The 17,172-nt window shown below is 38.2% G+C and overlaps 1 protein-coding gene across 1 annotated transcript in view; it reads right to left on the bottom strand.

Annotated features, from left to right (window-relative positions):
- Positions 1-15,943, bottom strand: part of Grb14 (growth factor receptor-bound protein 14) — a gene marked incomplete at its 5' end in the record, with an annotated part of 122,796 nt that extends 106,853 nt beyond the window's left edge. The window contains 1 exon segment of the mRNA XM_013518791.1: positions 15,811-15,943. Coding sequence (XP_013374245.1) covers positions 15,811-15,943 — 133 coding nt within the window.
- Positions 15,944-17,172: the final 1,229 nt, after the last annotated feature.

Below are 17,172 nucleotides of genomic sequence, written 5' to 3'. Positions count from 1 at the left end.
GATAGGCCTAGAATCTGCAAATATCATTACCATAAAGCAGCCTATGTTCATATCCTGCCTCTGCCACTTCCCATCTTTGCAATTCTAATCAAATAATATGATAATATACTCTTTCTTTCCCCTATAAATAAAGACAATACTGTCATCTAAAGGCAGATAATAGAAAGCAGGAGGAGACAATTACTATAATGAAATAATAAAATTCAATAACACTTTGAAATGCTGGAATAAGGGTCAAAGAGAGATTTAAACAGAGATGGAGTGGAATTTTCCAATTAAATTTTTCCTGACAGCTATGCAAACTTAGTTTGCATGTGCTTTCTATAAAGAAAGCATTTACCCTGGGATTTCATTGATCACAAGCAAAATGAGTTCATTACCACTGAAAACTCAACAGGAGAATATAAACGGGTGATCACCTATCAGATATTTTAGAAACAAGTCTTACTCTGGCTGGGTAAGAGTGTTATTTGAAGCCTCTGTTCATTCATCAAGTATTTAAAGAAGAACTACTACATGCCAGACACAATGTTAGAGTCCAAAAACACATTGATGTCCAAGGTACAGATGATTCCGGCTACACCCACAAAGTTTCCTGCATCCTCTACCACTGACAAGTGAAAATAGACTGAAAATACAAGGTAAAGACCTGGAAGATTGTCTCTCAGTAGGGCGCCTAATGCAGATCTAGTAGGGGAAGAGAAGACTCTCTTAGCTAACTCTTTAAAACAGACATATTTGAAACTAGTTATTTAAAGATTAAGGAGAAGAAAGATGCAGGAAGACTGATTATCAGCTCATAAAGCCTTAAGTGTCACCGTCAGGAAAGACAAAGAAATAATAAAGAACTAAAAGTTCTGTTTGGGCAATGCATAGCGTATAGGAAGAAATGAATAGAAACAGGACTACAAAGATATCTCAAGTGTCCTCTTAAAATCCGTACCGTGTTTGAAGGGGGATAGCAGGCCCACATAATGGTTTAAAAAAAAAAAGACTGACAGTCAGATTTGCCTTCCAAATTATCACTTCCACCTTAAAAAACAATCATGATCAAAGCATTTGTTGTAGTTATCTGGGGTAGGGGCTGCTTTTGTGTACTGTTGTTTTTAGTTTTCTGTAAGATGGGGTCTCACTGAGTTGCCCAGATTGTTCTTGAATTTGTGAATTCCGGTGAATCTCCCACCTCATCCTCCTCCGTAGCTGGGACTGCAGGCACGAACTTCCACATCTGGCTAAAAGACATTTCTAAAATCGTTGGGAAATAATTAGGTGTTACTTTAATACATGGTGCTAGTGTGAGTGACTGTTCACTTGAAAAGAATTAGATTGCTATCCTGTATAAAAATGGACGAGGTTTTTGAATACCAAGTGTGAGAAGAAAAATGTCAAAATGACTAAATGGACATATAGTCCTCATATGGAGGGTAACAAATTCTTTAAGAGGTAGATTTAACTAAACTAAAATAATTACAATGTTTCATAAGAAATACTGTAAACAAAGGCAAGCCAAAATGACTGAGAAAATATAATTGCAATGTTATAGATGCCATAACACATAGAGGACTCTTAAAAATCATTTCAAAAAGACAAATGACTAATAGAAAAATATAGATGATTCAAAAAGAAGAGAAATGACTGGCCAGAAGCAATTAAAAAGATGCTCAACCTTACCAGTAACCAAGGTAATGCAAATTAGCACAGTAATTACATTCCACTACATTCACCATACTGGCAAAAACATTAAGTTCTGAAAATGCCAGCTGTTATTGAGAAAGTGTGGAAATAAAAAACACATATAGTTCTGGTGGGTACAACTCCATTGGAGAGGAATTTGGAGTGGAACTGAGCAGCCAAGCAGTCCCGTCTCTAAATTCACACTCAGACAAATGCTTGTACATTGTACAATGGGATGAACACACAATGTGGGCTGTGGTGATGAGAACTTTCTCCCATGGCGACCCAATTAATAAATGAGACGATAAAATGCAATGAAAATGAGTTAGAATCTAATTCTAACATGTTCATTCATAATATCTACATTCATAACATGTTTTTAAAAAAATGCTCAAGGAAAACAGTAAGTTGTATTCTACATGATCATTAAAACACGTTATACTGCCCTATATGGAAAGGCGTAAAAAGAAGGAAGGTCCCTTATGAACCTCAGAACTGTAATTCTCTCACAGTAAGAAGGAGAAACAGTAGGAGAACAAAAGCACAAACAGGGTGAAACCATGCAACGTACGAACAGTTTATTACTTCAAAACAAGACGTAGTTGTATCACTAAAGGTTTGAGATTATTTCACGATAAAGAAGCACCTTATCACACACTGCAACAGTGGTCAACTTTAAAAAGATGCAAATGGATACACGTGGAAAGCATAATTTTAAGTGAAATAAATCAGACACACTAACACTGTATAGTTTCTCTCATTTGAGTAATGCAAAGTACAAATAAAGGGCAAAATAGGACTGATGACAGGAAACAAGGAGGCAGATCTTCTGCATATCTGGAGGGATCAAAGACAAAGACAGTGAAAAGGGGCTGAGGAGAAGGGGATTTAAAAAGATTAAGGGCCAGAAATATAGCTCAGTAGTACAAGCGCCTGCCTGGACAGCACAAGGTCCTGAGTTCGATTCCTGGTACCAAAACAAGATTTAAAAATTTTAAAAAAGATTTAAAATGTGTCACGTATATGTACCAAATACCCACAGTGTAATCACAGTATGTCACAAAAATGAACTTAAAAGAAACAATAACAACAATAATGAAAAAGGGAAAAGGGGATCTAGAGGGAAGTAGGTGAGGAGGAGAAGGGGAATAGAAAGAATCCAGATGTATCCCCAACACGAATGTACTGCAAATATGTATTAATAAAGTATAAATTTTAAAATAAGCACACAAGAAATCAAACACAAAAGGTCACACATTTTATCAATCCATTTTTATGAAATACCCTGAATAAGAAAATTCAGAGAGACAAAATGCAGGTTAGTGGTTGTCAGGTGGTAAGAGAAAGGGGAAAACGGAAAGTCTGAGGATGTCTACTTCATGGATACAAGATTTCTTTGAAGGAATGAAAATGATATTAAATGAGATAAAAGCGATGATGACACAACACTGTGAATGTACTAAATGCCCGAGAAGTGTACATTTTTCAATGGCTAATTTTGTGTTTTAGAAACTTTACCTCTTCAACAAAAAATATTCAAAACATATTACACTTTTAGGCATAAAGGAATAAAAATAGAGTAACTGGTAAGGAGGGTCTCAGAGTAGTTACCAAAGTGATGATCTGGCCTGAACTGCTACAATGGCAGCGAGCTTATAAAAAGTGTATACATCTGAGAGTTGTCCTTCCAAAAAGACTCAGTAACATGATAATCAATTGGATTAGGAGAGAGAGGAAGAGAGAGAGGTCAAAGATAAGATACTTGATTTTCTAGTGCATAGACAGCATTCCATCCCCAGTGAATGGAAGGAAGCACAGGGGAAGGAGCAAGTTTAAGAGGAAAAGTATTAACTCACTTTGGCATATTCTGAATTCAAGACATCTATGAGCTGTGTAAGTGAATATAACTGGCAGCTTGGGGTAAAGATCTAGCCTAGCCGTCAGTATTGAATTGAGGCCATGGAAGTAGGTGAGATCACACCTGCAGTAAGATGAAAACAAGAAGTTCTAAGACAAAATCCTAAAGAACACCAGCGCTAAAATTCTACAGCAGAGACAAGTAAGAGGCAGAAGTCAAGAAAGTGTCTCAAGCAACAAAGAGTCGTCAAAAGTATACAAAACTGCTAAGACATCAAAACGAAGACCGAGAAGTAGGTCTGCAGGTATTAAGTGGTCCTCAAAGACTTCGAGGAGAACAATTCCCTGCCACTCTGCAGGAAAGTGGAGTAGAAAACACTCTTCAAATGCTCAAACACCTAATCGCCTCAATTGCAGTAATATACTTTACCAGTGAAGCAGAGACACTCTAGAAAGAACGAACTCTGGCTAGAGAAGAGAGAAGACAAAGGTGATAAAAACCCTCCTGAGGGCTACAGAGGGTCACTTGTCACTGCACTGAAAGCTACACTAGTGCTTCTCAAATGTGTCTACCAAAACCACCCAAAATGGAAACAAAGTAACTGGACAACCTTGGCCATTCCCAGGTAGCCAATAACATTAAGGCGTTTAATTTGTTTGTAAATATTCATGTAAACTGTGGTTCTACTCAAATATAAGAGTGTTTATCTTAATATGAAAAATATTCTTCTCATTTTTTTCAACTAAAACTAGTGTTTCAAAAACAGTGTTCACATTTACCATACAACTTCTCCTCTGGCCCTCCCACAATCCTCACACCTACGCCTGCACATATCCTATCTCCCACTTGGAGAAATATGGAGGAGGTTTGTCGTGACTTCACCTGGAAATCTCCTCAGAAAGCAAGGAACAAAACAGAAGACCCATAAACTGCTACATGAACAGTGAACAATTTTCTTTTCACTTTTCTTAAAACTTACCTTCAAAATATGTTCCTAACATCCTAGAACTTGGTGGCTAAATCTGTGTTGAAGAGAATTCACGCCTTTCCTTTGTACTTCTCAATGGAAGAATCCTAACTTATTAAGAACTCTGTACATGGACTGAACTAAATATCTTCAGTCATTTTTGTCTGAACCTCTCCCATATCTTTCCCAAGCTGCAAACATGATTTTGTAAAGGGGCCCTTATGCTTTTCAGACAAAGGCAGGTTCAGCCTAAATGAGGTCATTAAAACAAAACATCAAGTTCCCAGTGCCATAAGATTCCAAGCCAATGACCTACAGAGTGTTCCAGCTGATCTTAATTTCCTTGGCACAGCACAGTCAGAGTACTGTAATATAATGCAAAATGGCTCTAAAGAGAAACCAGATACTGGCCAGAGTCTTGCCAATACACAGTTAAATAATACCAAAGTAGCCCTTTCATCTGAATACTGTGCTTCACACACACACGTCACCCTCCCCAAGGCAAGAGTAATCTTCCACTGTGAATATGGGCTCACTGAAAAACTATCACTGGACTCAGTTCTAGAAAGTATATGGGTTTTGTTAACTGGCATACCTGCATTGGCAAGACAGAAAATGCTTACAAGGTGACCAAAGAGACAAAGAACAGAACTTATTCTGAGCAAGGGTAACCCAAATTTAGAATGTGCTTAGAGTGGTAAAACAATATTCATTGTTTATTCTGACCAGGATTTCTTTAACATCTAATAATATGAGGCCCCTCCCAAAATGTAACCTAAATTTCATTTTCTGTCTTTGCAAATTTTATATCACTTATATTAAACTATCATACATTGCCAAATATTCTCTCATTCATCTCCTTAGTAACGAATACTTCTCTGCTCCTTCCCGGTTCAGTCATTCATTCAGTAAAAATTCACTAAAGTCTGTTAAGTATCAGACATTGCTTACCTGCCAGAGACTCAGTAAATAAAATGTAATACATCCAAATTCTGGCTTCAAAGAACTTATACTTTAGAGGCAAAATGAAGAGAGGAAATGAATGATCACATATGCATGTGAACTATAAATAACAAATGATAATAAGTGTTACAGAGGAAAATTAAGGTGGGTAAATGCTATATATCAAAAATTCAACTTTACTTTTCAATTAAATACAAATGCTAATATCATTCTGAAGAAAAGTACTAAAAACACTGAGTAACTAAATTGTACATTACATTTTATAAGAGAAGTAGATGAAAGCAATCAACATTTAAAATAATACAGGACTAAAAGTTCTGAGGAATATGACGAAGTAATACGGAGTACATTGAACTCCTTTGGTAACTGTGAGTCTACATTTCCACCTCTGGGTTTCACCTTTGGATGTAATTAAATAAAACCAAGTACAAAATTAAAAATGCCTACCTAAAATGTAACATGGTGCCTCCCTGAAAATAAGGCTCATTTTCAGGGGATGTCTCTTTTAAAATCATGCTAGAACCTGTTTTCTGTGTATGTCTTATTTTCAGGCAAACACTGTACTAACCATGATTAAAGAACAGTACTTATGTTTTTAATGAAAGTAAGCTGTATACTCCTTTAAAAAATTAGTCCAGCAGCCAGCATATAATTTTTTTAGAAAGTGGAAAATAGTAAAATATTTTATGATGAAATAGGATGGGAACTGACTGGAATTGGAATAAATAGTTCCTAATATGATTTTCTAAAATAGATTTAACCACAATATTGAATAACATACAAAGTTTGAAAGAAATTAGATACAAGTTTTATTCAATTTATCCTGAAAACTTTGGTAGTCCCAGAAACTATTTCTGTTATGTTTAAAAGAATCAGTCACTAACTGCAGAAGATGCTGGCAGCCCACCCAAACCTACCCACCTCAGGACGGAAGCACTCATGTCTCCAGCTGTTAGACCATCACCCAGGAAGTCCTGTGGCTAAGGACTCCCTGCCTGCCATTTTACTCTGCTAAAGAGAGCTCCATGTCCACGATCAGGCATATCTTGGGCAGCCCAGCCCCTATGTCCTAATTCTGAACAATCCTGCAGTGCCGTCCAGCTCCAGAGTTCCTATGGGATGTGCGAGGTCTGCTATTGCCCTTGCTGCCCTTGTTCTCCCTGTGTCCATTCCAATAGATGATGTTTCTAAGAGCTCTTCCCAGCAATCCTCCTGCAGGCAAACCTATGCTCCAAGTCAGCTTCCTCATCTATGGCCACACCACCCTGAATGCGCTGGATCTCGTCTGATCTCGGAAGCTAAGTAGGGTTGGGCCTGGTTAGTACTTGGAGGGGAGTCCTGAGAACCTCGCGGTGGCACTAACCTACATATCTTATCAGCTGTTTGTAAACGCCCTGTCTTTCAGCTACTGATGCATCCAATATTACGTACATATAGAAAATACATTGAAATGCACGGCAAAAGGCCACTTTCAGCATTCAGGGTTTCTCACCAATGCACTCTTTCCTGTGTTCTTCAGAAACTCCTCCTTGAAAATTATGTACTCTGACAACAGTCCAAACATGGAAGAACAGAAGTTAGAGAATGAAAAAGGAACACTGGTCATTATTCGCATCACACCGTCATGTTTCTCGATAAAGAGCAACTTAAAATAGCCAAAATCTGCATTTCTAACCATGATCTGTCCTTATCAGAAATCAATTTAAGGCATAAAAAGACAAGAACCCCTTCTCAACTGGGGTACTTTGATTAATCATTAAAGGAAACTTTTTCTATGTGTAATCCCCTGGAGAGTTACATTCTCCAGGGTAATGTTCTAGGTGAAAAGATTACTGTAACCCTTGGTGGGTTCTCAGGAAGGTAAGTTTTAGGGATAAGTACATGCAGAAGACAAAGACCTGGAAAATGATTCTCTTAAATCTATGAATCTGTGTACCTCTCAGAAAGTTTTCATGTAAAAAAAAAAATCTTCATGTATACTTAAGGGGTATAGCTGTCCCCACTACCAACTGATGAATACTAGCCCAAATAATTCACCAGTGACATTAATATTTAGTAATTAAAACATTTGTTAGCATCTATGCTTTGGTGTGAAAGGGGCAACTGGTATTTCCATTAACTTTTTCTGTGTGGATTGTGTGAAGTAAACTGAAAAAAAGTATAGCAGCATTGAACATTCTTCACTTATAATTACACTAGGTAATTTATAAAGTCAAAAATGTCCAGTAATTTCATTACATATAAGCAAAATTTCCTATGAGTTGAATCACTGCTAAAATCCAATTAGGCTAGGATCTTGACATAGAAATTTTATTTTTCCAAATAAAATCTTTTAATAGAACTAGTAATATTTTTAAAATTTTAATAAAGAGGAGTGTGATTAATGGTGATTAGGAAAATTACATCAAAATGAAATTTTATAAAATTGGCTTTATACGTTTCTCTTAATAGTCCATTTACTCTGTTAATTTTTTTCAACAAAAGAACCTAAGAATAATGAGCCTAAGATAATCCACTTAGATGTAAAAACAATAAATAATTAGACCAAATAACCAAGGAAATAAACTGAAAAACATGATAGGGGAAGAAGAAAAGAAAATAGACTACTTTAGGTAGACTACTCAAAAAAAGGCCAGCTTGATGGGATGAGCTTATGCTGAGACCTAACGAATAAGAGGAGTTCACCATGTAAAGAATCAGGAAAGGGTTTCCAGGCACAGGAAACAGTCAAGTCAAAGGCTTTGAAATAGAAATAAAGCTTGCCAAGTTCACAACAGATAGAACCATGACTGTCTGGTGGATAATGAACACAGGATACAATACAGAGGAAATTTAAAACAGGACTAAATCATGTAGAATCCTGTAAGGCAAAGTAAGAATTATAGATTTTATTTAAACTATCACAACTTTTTCAGTCAAGGAGTGACATGATGCAATCTCTGTTTCTAAAAGTTCCCTAGAACAACTGTATGGAAAATGGATCAAGATGGCTAACATAGAAGCAACACCAGTTAAGGTGGTTCCTGAAGGTGAAAAGACAGAGGCTTTTCTGCAATTGGGATTGCAGCAGCAGAGATGGAGAGAAGCATTATAGATTCAAATCTGGTTGGTTGAATGATGTAGCAGTAACTAACAAGACAGAACATGGCCTCCTTGGTGTTTAGCTTAAACAACCAAATGAATGGTTTGAGGGTAGAACAAGAGGAGTTTGGAGAAGGACCCAGAGGTTATGACAGTTCCATATCCTTTAAGCCATGCAGAGCCAAATGCATTTTGGACCTATGTCAGCTTCAAATTTGGATATCTAATCTTATATCCTTATTGCTAAATTTAAATGCCTGGTTCTATTCCTTACTTTCACAGCTCAACCTGGTCCCTCACAGATTTAACCCACTGATTCTCTTTGTGATATTTGAACCTTGACTTTGATGTACTATTTCTAACTTAACCAGACCCTCCTTTACCCATTATCTCCATAAAGGTGGCAATGGTGTTCCTTGCCCTATAAATTCCCAAAGATGTTCTTAGCAAAAGAGGTGTCATATCAATATGGAAATATCAGAATGGAAGTTGCGAAGAAACTTCTTGAGCCATAACATCAAAGAAACCATCTGTCACTCCCGTAGCTATTAACAGGAGTCTTTAGTGCTTCAAGAGCTATCAGAACCAACTGCTCTGGGGAAAGAATGTCATTACAGAGCTCTCAGAAGGCCCAGAACATGTAGGCATTGGTCTGTTATTTTATTTCTCAGCAGTGGTAGGGCAGTATTAAAAACCAGGTTTGCTGATTCCCAGTCCAGTTTCTTTCAGTCACATCATACTGACTCACATCTTTCACAGATGCAGCATTCAAAGTGGTACAAAGGAGGTTGTAAGCATACTATTCTTTGGAGCTTTTGTGAATTAAAAAATTGACTGGACTACCAACCTAACTACTACATATAGCATTACATCTATGGAAAATGTACGTTAATGATGATTTATTATTTTGCAATACAAGCATCAGTAAAGCTGATTAAGAATGGTAATGGTTGATACAGTGTGTTAACTTGAGAAGCTCAGAAGCCTAAGTGACTCAGAAGGATGCCAGGGTCCTCACTTTGTAAACATCCTCAGCCTACATAAGAGGGCACAGAGATGGTGTGAGAGCTACACCAACACCAGGGCGGGCAGCCTGCATACAATATAAGGGAGGAAAAGAGGCTTGCTCCCCTTCACCCTGATTTTTGCTCTTGTTTTTGCAGTCTTCTGCCTCCATGAACTGCTGCCCTCTGCCATGCCATCCAGCTTTGGAGCCTGCTGATTATGGACTGAAACTTCCATAAACTGTGAGCTAAATAAACTTTTCCTTCCTTAATTTTGGGTGTCAGGTACTTTGTCTCAGCAATGAGAGAAAAGTAAGTAACACAAGAATGTTAATCCTTCTATTTCTGCTTATTTTCTCAGTAGCTTTGAAAAATATTAAGTGCGCAGATCAAAAGGAAGAACAAGTAGTAAAGGCTCTCTCATGTCAGTTCTCTCATTTCTCTTCTAACTTAACTCGGAACCCTTCCCTCTACTCCTTTGTGTGACAAAGGCTTATGGCATCTCCCTTGAGCTGTCCATTATCTAAAACTTCAAGGCTGGCCACTGACAAGCAAGACCACAGAGAAATGTCAGAAAGTCAAGTGTGTCTGCAAGGAGAGGCAGAGAACAGTGGTATGTATGTGGGAGAACAAAAAAACAGGCAAAGTAGCTCGATTTCTGCTGACTTCCTAGTTCCCAAATCCAGTCTCTCATGAGACATTGAACTTTTGGCCTTCACGTCCTAAAACATAACCTTTCAGGCTAGTTCATTCAAGGCTCTATTTCCTCCAAATAATCAATAGATCACTAAAATATCAGCTAAAGTCCATTTGCAGTATTCCAAGCTATACTCAACTACAGTACATGAATTGGTGCAGTTTTGAAAGGTCACATTGACAGAGCCTGAAAGTAGTAGAGAACAAGGGTAGCACTGATTTTGTACACACGAGAAAGAGAAAAATGTACAAGAAGTCAAATTCTTCTTTCCTTCCCCAGAACATTATTATTCAGTGAGTTTTACAAGAGATCCAAGTATTCTGAGGAAGGTGGTTTAGTGATCACATGAAAAGCACTGCTCGAAAGCCCACTTTAACACTGTTACAAAGATCTAAATATCTTGAAATTCTTCTCAAAAAAAAAAAAAAAGATACTTATCAAAGGCCAGCATTCAAAAGTAGAAAACTGTTGTTAGAAAGATGAATTTGTTTGGAATTCTAATAGGAACAAGTATTGTTTCTACTATTCTTTCTGCATACACATTTGCATTTCATTTCACATTAAATGGGATTTTGTAATATAGCTTGGAGGGCTTAAATACAATTTCTGATGCCCTTTCCATCTAAAAATGAATTTAAAGCTCCAAAAAGCTAATTTGCAGACTTTGAAACATAACCAGTTTGTAATTTGAGGATTTCATGTGCCATTCAACTGAGAAAATTTGATTATGGGTGGTTTTAGATGACACCAAGGAATTATTGTTATTCTTGTTAGGGAATAATGGCATTGGGTTATATTTTTAAATGCAGTTTTCAAAGATGCATACAAAACTAGACAGGCTTCCAATGAAGCGTCCCGGATTTACTTAAAATACTTCAACAATGAAAATATATATTTGAAATAGGAATAGATGAAATAAATGAGGTAAAATCTGGATAATTGCCAAGTCTGGAAAATTGAGAGTATAGGAATAAACTTTCTTCCTTTCTCCTTCAATGCATATGAATGTATGAGAGTCCAATGTGGCACCTACACAAGATTCCTCTTGGACCACACACACAGGCTCAACACTCACAAACTGTGTTAATTACTGATATCAGAAAGGAATGACATAAGAGGCCTTTGGGAACAGAGATCTATTTATCCTTTGAAAGACCCTGGCGCACTATAGGAGACCAGAATCAAAGGCAGAGCATATGCAAGACTAACTTCTTAATTATTTGAAAGACATTCTTTATTTTTCTGAACTCTACAAGGAAGGCTACATCACTACAGAATAGACAAGAAATAGTGGTGTGAAGCAAAGCACAGACAGACATAGTATTCCTTTGATTTCCCTTCATTTGAACTTTGAGAACATGAACGAATCATTTCCAATTTTTGTACATTCATTTTTAAATCTTAAAATGTGGATGACAGACATACTTGCTATTCCATTGTTCTTGTGAGATAATAATCAGTGGGCTGTGGGCTATGTATAAAAGCTGGTTATGAATGATAATAATAAGTATTACTTCATATAGCCAATTATTTGATAGATTTTTTTCATATCCATTTTATGGAGATTGACAGCAGAGGGAAAAATACAAGGCAATAGCTATAGTCAGGCAGGAGAAAAAACAAGAGAAATTTCAGATCCTTAGAGGAATATTTACAAATAGTATTTGTCACTCCTGCTTTCCTTGTATAATGGGTAGAGTTGTAACTAACAATACTGACACACATTTAATACTTACACTACTTTTACAGCTCTTGCCTCTTTGGAAATTGTACATTCCTACAATTCAATGCTTAAGAAATCCAGATTTGAGGCCCTGGTTATGCCACTTTTAGCCACCAAGCATTTCTAAGACTCAACGTACACATGGGTAAATAAAAGGAATTAGACCAGAAGACCTAAAAAATCACTCCAAATTTAAACATTCCATCACATAGATTTTTTACTAGGGTTTAATATGTCCCCTCAGCTTGAACCACCAGTAGTTCAGAGCAGCCCAGTTATAAGACACATGAATTATGGCTCCCGTCATGAACATGTTAATCTTTAAGATACTCTAAAACTTTATTCTCAAGTAGTTACACCATACAGTCCTGGGAAGCAATTAATCAGAATTCCTATAAAAGCTGTGCCCAACCATAAAAATTAGCTAGAGGCTGACAAACCTGAGAGAAGAACTGTCTCGGCAGTAATCATTAAGATCTCTTACTCTTTCCTTTTCTTCAAGTAATAAGTATTTGAATTTGTATTAGTCATTTTCTCACTGCTGGGACACAATACTTCACACTTGCAACTTAAAAGGAGAGAGGTTTATTTTGGCTCAGGGTTTTGGGAGATTCAGTCCATGGGCTGCTGGCTCTGAAGTAGAAATGGAATGGTGGAAAGGCATTGCAGAAGAAAGCTGCTCACCCTGGGGTAGCCAGGAAGCAGAGAAAGAAAGAAGACACTGACAAGAAGATACCCTTCCAGCTGATGGCTCCAATGACCCATTCCCTCTGATCAGGCCCTACCTCCGAAAAGGAGACTTCTAGAAGTTATTTTAGACCTAAACTATTAGAGTTCACTACTAAAGGATGCTCTTCCAGCATTCTTAATCAGAAATTAGAAAATAAAAGGGATTAAATCCATAACATAAGCCATTTTTAATATATGTATGTCACTTTTCTGATCCATGTACACAAAGAAAGATACATACGAAACCTGCATTACTGGTAAGCACAAAAAACAGGTTTAGGATTATATGTAATTGGTATTATAACAAGAGAGAATGAATAATACAGATTCTCATTCTAGTTCTCACTTTAAAATAATACTGAAAGCCAACAATATTATATACTTACAGATATTTCATTTGCAAAACAGATAAAGCATAGCCTTTTTGTGGTGTCAATGTCCCTTGCCACTCGGGCACCATGTAGGGATCACAAATTGTTTTCTAAAATGGCCTATAAAATAATTCTGGACTATGATTTTGAAAGGCAAATGAAATTTATTATTTCTAGTCTAGATTCTCTCAAATGGTCATTTATTTGTAAATAACAGGTAATAATTCTTCACTTTTCCTATAGGAAGAAAAAAATTCTAACATGAATGAAATGGCTAAATAAAACAAATGTAAGAGAATAAAAAAAGGACATCTCCTACAATATTTCAGCTATAATAATATTCATTAGGCTGATGTACAGTGTAATCACATACAATCACTTGCATCACCTCAACCGAAAGTTAGAGATAATTAGGTCAGAAATACTATTCTGTAAAAAGGATATGTGTGTCACAAAGATATGGAGCTTGGGGAAATTACTGACAGAGTCATTTATTCTCAAACCCTCACTTATTCCAAAACACTGAGCACATAGAAAGGAATGAAAAAAAAAAAAATGAGGATTGGTTTTAAATGCAAAATCTACATAGCAGAACAAGGAAATAGGAAAGGAAGTAAAATGGCCCTTGCTCCTTCACAACACTGAGATACCCTTCCCTTCACATTCACCCTAACCCGTGCGAAGAGACTGGCAAGGAGGACCCCAGGAAGGTGGGGCACTGCTTTGAGATGGGTCCCTTAGGAGCCAGGGCAGGACTGTGAGGGTGCGCACAGCACAGGAGGCCCAGCAGGGACCTACTGGAGTCAGTAACAATGTGTCATCCTTTTCCCATTTTCCCTTTTGCTACGCCTGACCTGAAAAAAAAGCAAGTTGCTATTTCCTAAAATGTCTTACTTCATCTGATGACTGTGCACACCGAGACTCCTCGAGCATAGACTACCCTGACCCTGACACTTACCCTTTCTCCCTCTCCCTTCTCCGCCCATCTCCACCACATTAATGTATCAGTATCTCAGCTAGTTTTCTATTCAAAACAAACCTTGCCCATCAACACACCTCTTCTTAGGCCTAGCACAAAATTAAATTTTCATCCACAAAATTAAAATGACCGTACAGACTTCTTTCTATTCTGCTCCTCTGTTCAACCACTAAAATTCTCCTACCCCAAATCAAACCCCACTTTGCTAAATACCTTTCAGGTATCAATTTTGTTGAGATGGATGCCTTAGGTGGCCTAGTATGGCATGAGCAACAGAGCACACCCTGCATAATTAGAAGAATTACCCATTCAGTTCCCGGAGGTATCTATTCTGTCATCATCAGACATTTCCTTTTTTCCATTCAGTGACGGAAAATCCAGAATCACTTTTTCCCACCGTGGCACACAGTGACATCTATCCCTACTTCCATCGTACATGCTCACCTAAAACACAGACTCTGAAAGGGCTCGCATGTTTCGGTAGAGCTGTTTACAACATGAGATCTGACTTCAAGTCTCACGTTGATAATAAAGCTCTCACGAATCCTCTTTTTGTCTGTCTTCCCAAAGGAAACTATAGTCCAATTAGACTTCAAGACCCTATACCCCTTAAAGTATACACCAGGCGCCATCAAAACACGCTTCCTGCTCTTTCTGTTGTTGCTACATATTGCCAGCAACTCACCTACTCCCTAGTGCGTCCTTCTCCATCTAAAGGTATAAACACACCCTTCAGGGATAACAAAGCTACAAAAGAAGTAAAGAGCACAACAGGTGGAATATAACCCGTTGTTGGGCTGGGGATATACCTCAGCGGGACAGCACCTGCCTGGCAAGTGCAAGATCGTGAGTTTGGTTCCAGGTACCACACACACACAAAAAAAAGTTGTCTTCTCCACTGACGATTAACCTTCTCCTCACTGGGAGTATCTGGCTGCTTAATTTTGCTTCTACCCTTGCAGAATGGGTACATTTTGTCAAGTGAATATGGTTTGTCTTGAGTGTTCAAAACTGGAAGGAATTATACGACAAGAGATTAATTATTCTAGGATACACTGATTTTTTTTTTCTTTTCTCAAAATGTAAAATCATGATGAATCCCCTCTTAGTTACTTGGTCATTATAATCCAATTTGCATAAATCAGTCTCCACCTAGAAACCTGAAAAGAAAGAAAAAATAAAAATAAAGTCTGTCTTCCAATCACCACTTACAAGGCATGCCTTCTACAGCCAGAGCACCCAAACTGCAGAATCAACCCAAAGTAAGAAGGCACGTTGAGCCCTCACCGCCAATCACCTTTTACCACACTCACCGCATCACTTTCCCTTTGCAAATCAAGCCGACCAGGACAAACATGAGCCAAAGCAGAGGAAGTATTAAAGAAAGCAGACAGTCCCCTGGTGACCCCACTCCCACTGCCCCACCCACTTCCAACTGCTGATTTAAAAATGAGACTCTGTGGTCACATACAACTCTCCTACCTATCCAGCAAGTGGCAAGAGCTCCTAGGCACTGTAGCTCCTATCTGTTCTCTTTTTTAACCCACCTATTCTTTTCACCCCTCACAAGACCCTAAGAAGTAACTCAACATTCCCATTATACAACTGAGAAAACTGAGGTCCTAAAAAGAAAGCAATCCCAAAAGATATCACTCAACTGTTATTCTGCACAGACCATACTAAATTTTTTTATAAATATTGTAAGCTACTGAAAATCATAAAGACTGTCTGGTTTGAGACAGTTAAAAAATTTAGAACACATACCTGTTTTTTCCTTGAATTTGCTTTGGGAAACAGTCCTGCTGACAGCACGGATGTAAATGGAGAACAGCATAGCTCAGGAAAAGGGTTTGGAATAGACGGCATTTCCAGAACATCAAGATCTTTCTTTTTTCTCCTACACCAAGGGAACATAGGATGTAATTTACATAAAGCAGCATGTAAAATATAATTGCTGTCAGGATTAAGAAACGCTGTTAAAGCCAACACACACCACTCAGTAACAATGCTAATATAAAAAGTGCAGAGGAAAGGCCTGTGGGGTACTTTCTGTGGATCAAAATAAAATATGCTACTCGGTATGAATGAATCCATAGCGTTCCTATCTCTATTCCTTTTGTTTAACCTGTAAAAAAAATCAGCAGGTGTGAATACCCCAGTTCCTGAACTTTTGATAATTTTCCTGAAGCAGCAGTGTGAACTATTATTAGTGTAAAAACTATCCTGAGGATTTAGGTATCATTATGCATCTATTAAATCGACAGAGTCTTAGAGTCACAGGTTAGTGGCTTCACCCCTCTGAGACTGTACAATCGCCTTTGGAAGTTATGGTTTATTAATTATAGCTGTGGTTCATCTCACTTTAAATTTCATTCACAATGTTGCCCACACACAGTCTGCTGGTTTTTCAAGCGCTCATAGATACGGAACAGCAAGGCAATGTTTTTAAGGAGGTGAGCTAAAAGAACTTGCTGGTTTAAATGTACTCTAGTCCACTGGAGGGTACTTTAACTTCACTAAAGAAGCACGCTGAAAATCTGAAGGAAAAAAAAAAAAAGTACTACTTAAACCTGAATATAAAGGGCCACCGATTTTTGTGCTAGTGTAGTCTTTTCTTTCCTTGAGTATGTGCAACTCTAAAGGCACTTAGCGCTGAATGCTATGGAGATGGGGAAACCTTTTAAAGCCTCCATTCTTTCCCGACGAACACTAAAGACTGCTCAAATGTCGATCCACGCTCTGCTTCTCCAGGTCGCTGTGAGACTATGTGGGTAGCGAACTCATCTACACTTCGATTTTTTAAATACATCAAACAAAAACGACTGTTTATTTTTCCAACACTGCAGGGCCAGGGAGGAGCAGCGGGGGGTGGGCGAGCTGGAGTTTGGCTCCTGGTTCACCCCGACGGACAGAGACGGACAGAGGCGACAGAGGCAGCGCGCGCAAGGGACCGGGGATGCTATTTATAATGAGGCGTCGCGAGATCGCAATGTCCCGCCGCTCGGCAGAGCCGGCTCAAAGGGAATTGTCTTCCGATACTTGCACAAACTTGGCCGGCCGGGGCGCCGGCTCAGCCCTAGGACCGCCCGCACCCGGCCGACCGGACCGGCGGGGCGCTCCCGCCCG

Source organism: Chinchilla lanigera, unplaced genomic scaffold (assembly GCF_000276665.1).
Source record: "Chinchilla lanigera isolate Chin_1 unplaced genomic scaffold, ChiLan1.0 scaffold00048, whole genome shotgun sequence".
Lineage (NCBI taxonomy): Eukaryota > Metazoa > Chordata > Mammalia > Rodentia > Chinchillidae > Chinchilla > Chinchilla lanigera.
This window is presented reverse-complemented; position numbering and strand designations above follow the sequence as displayed.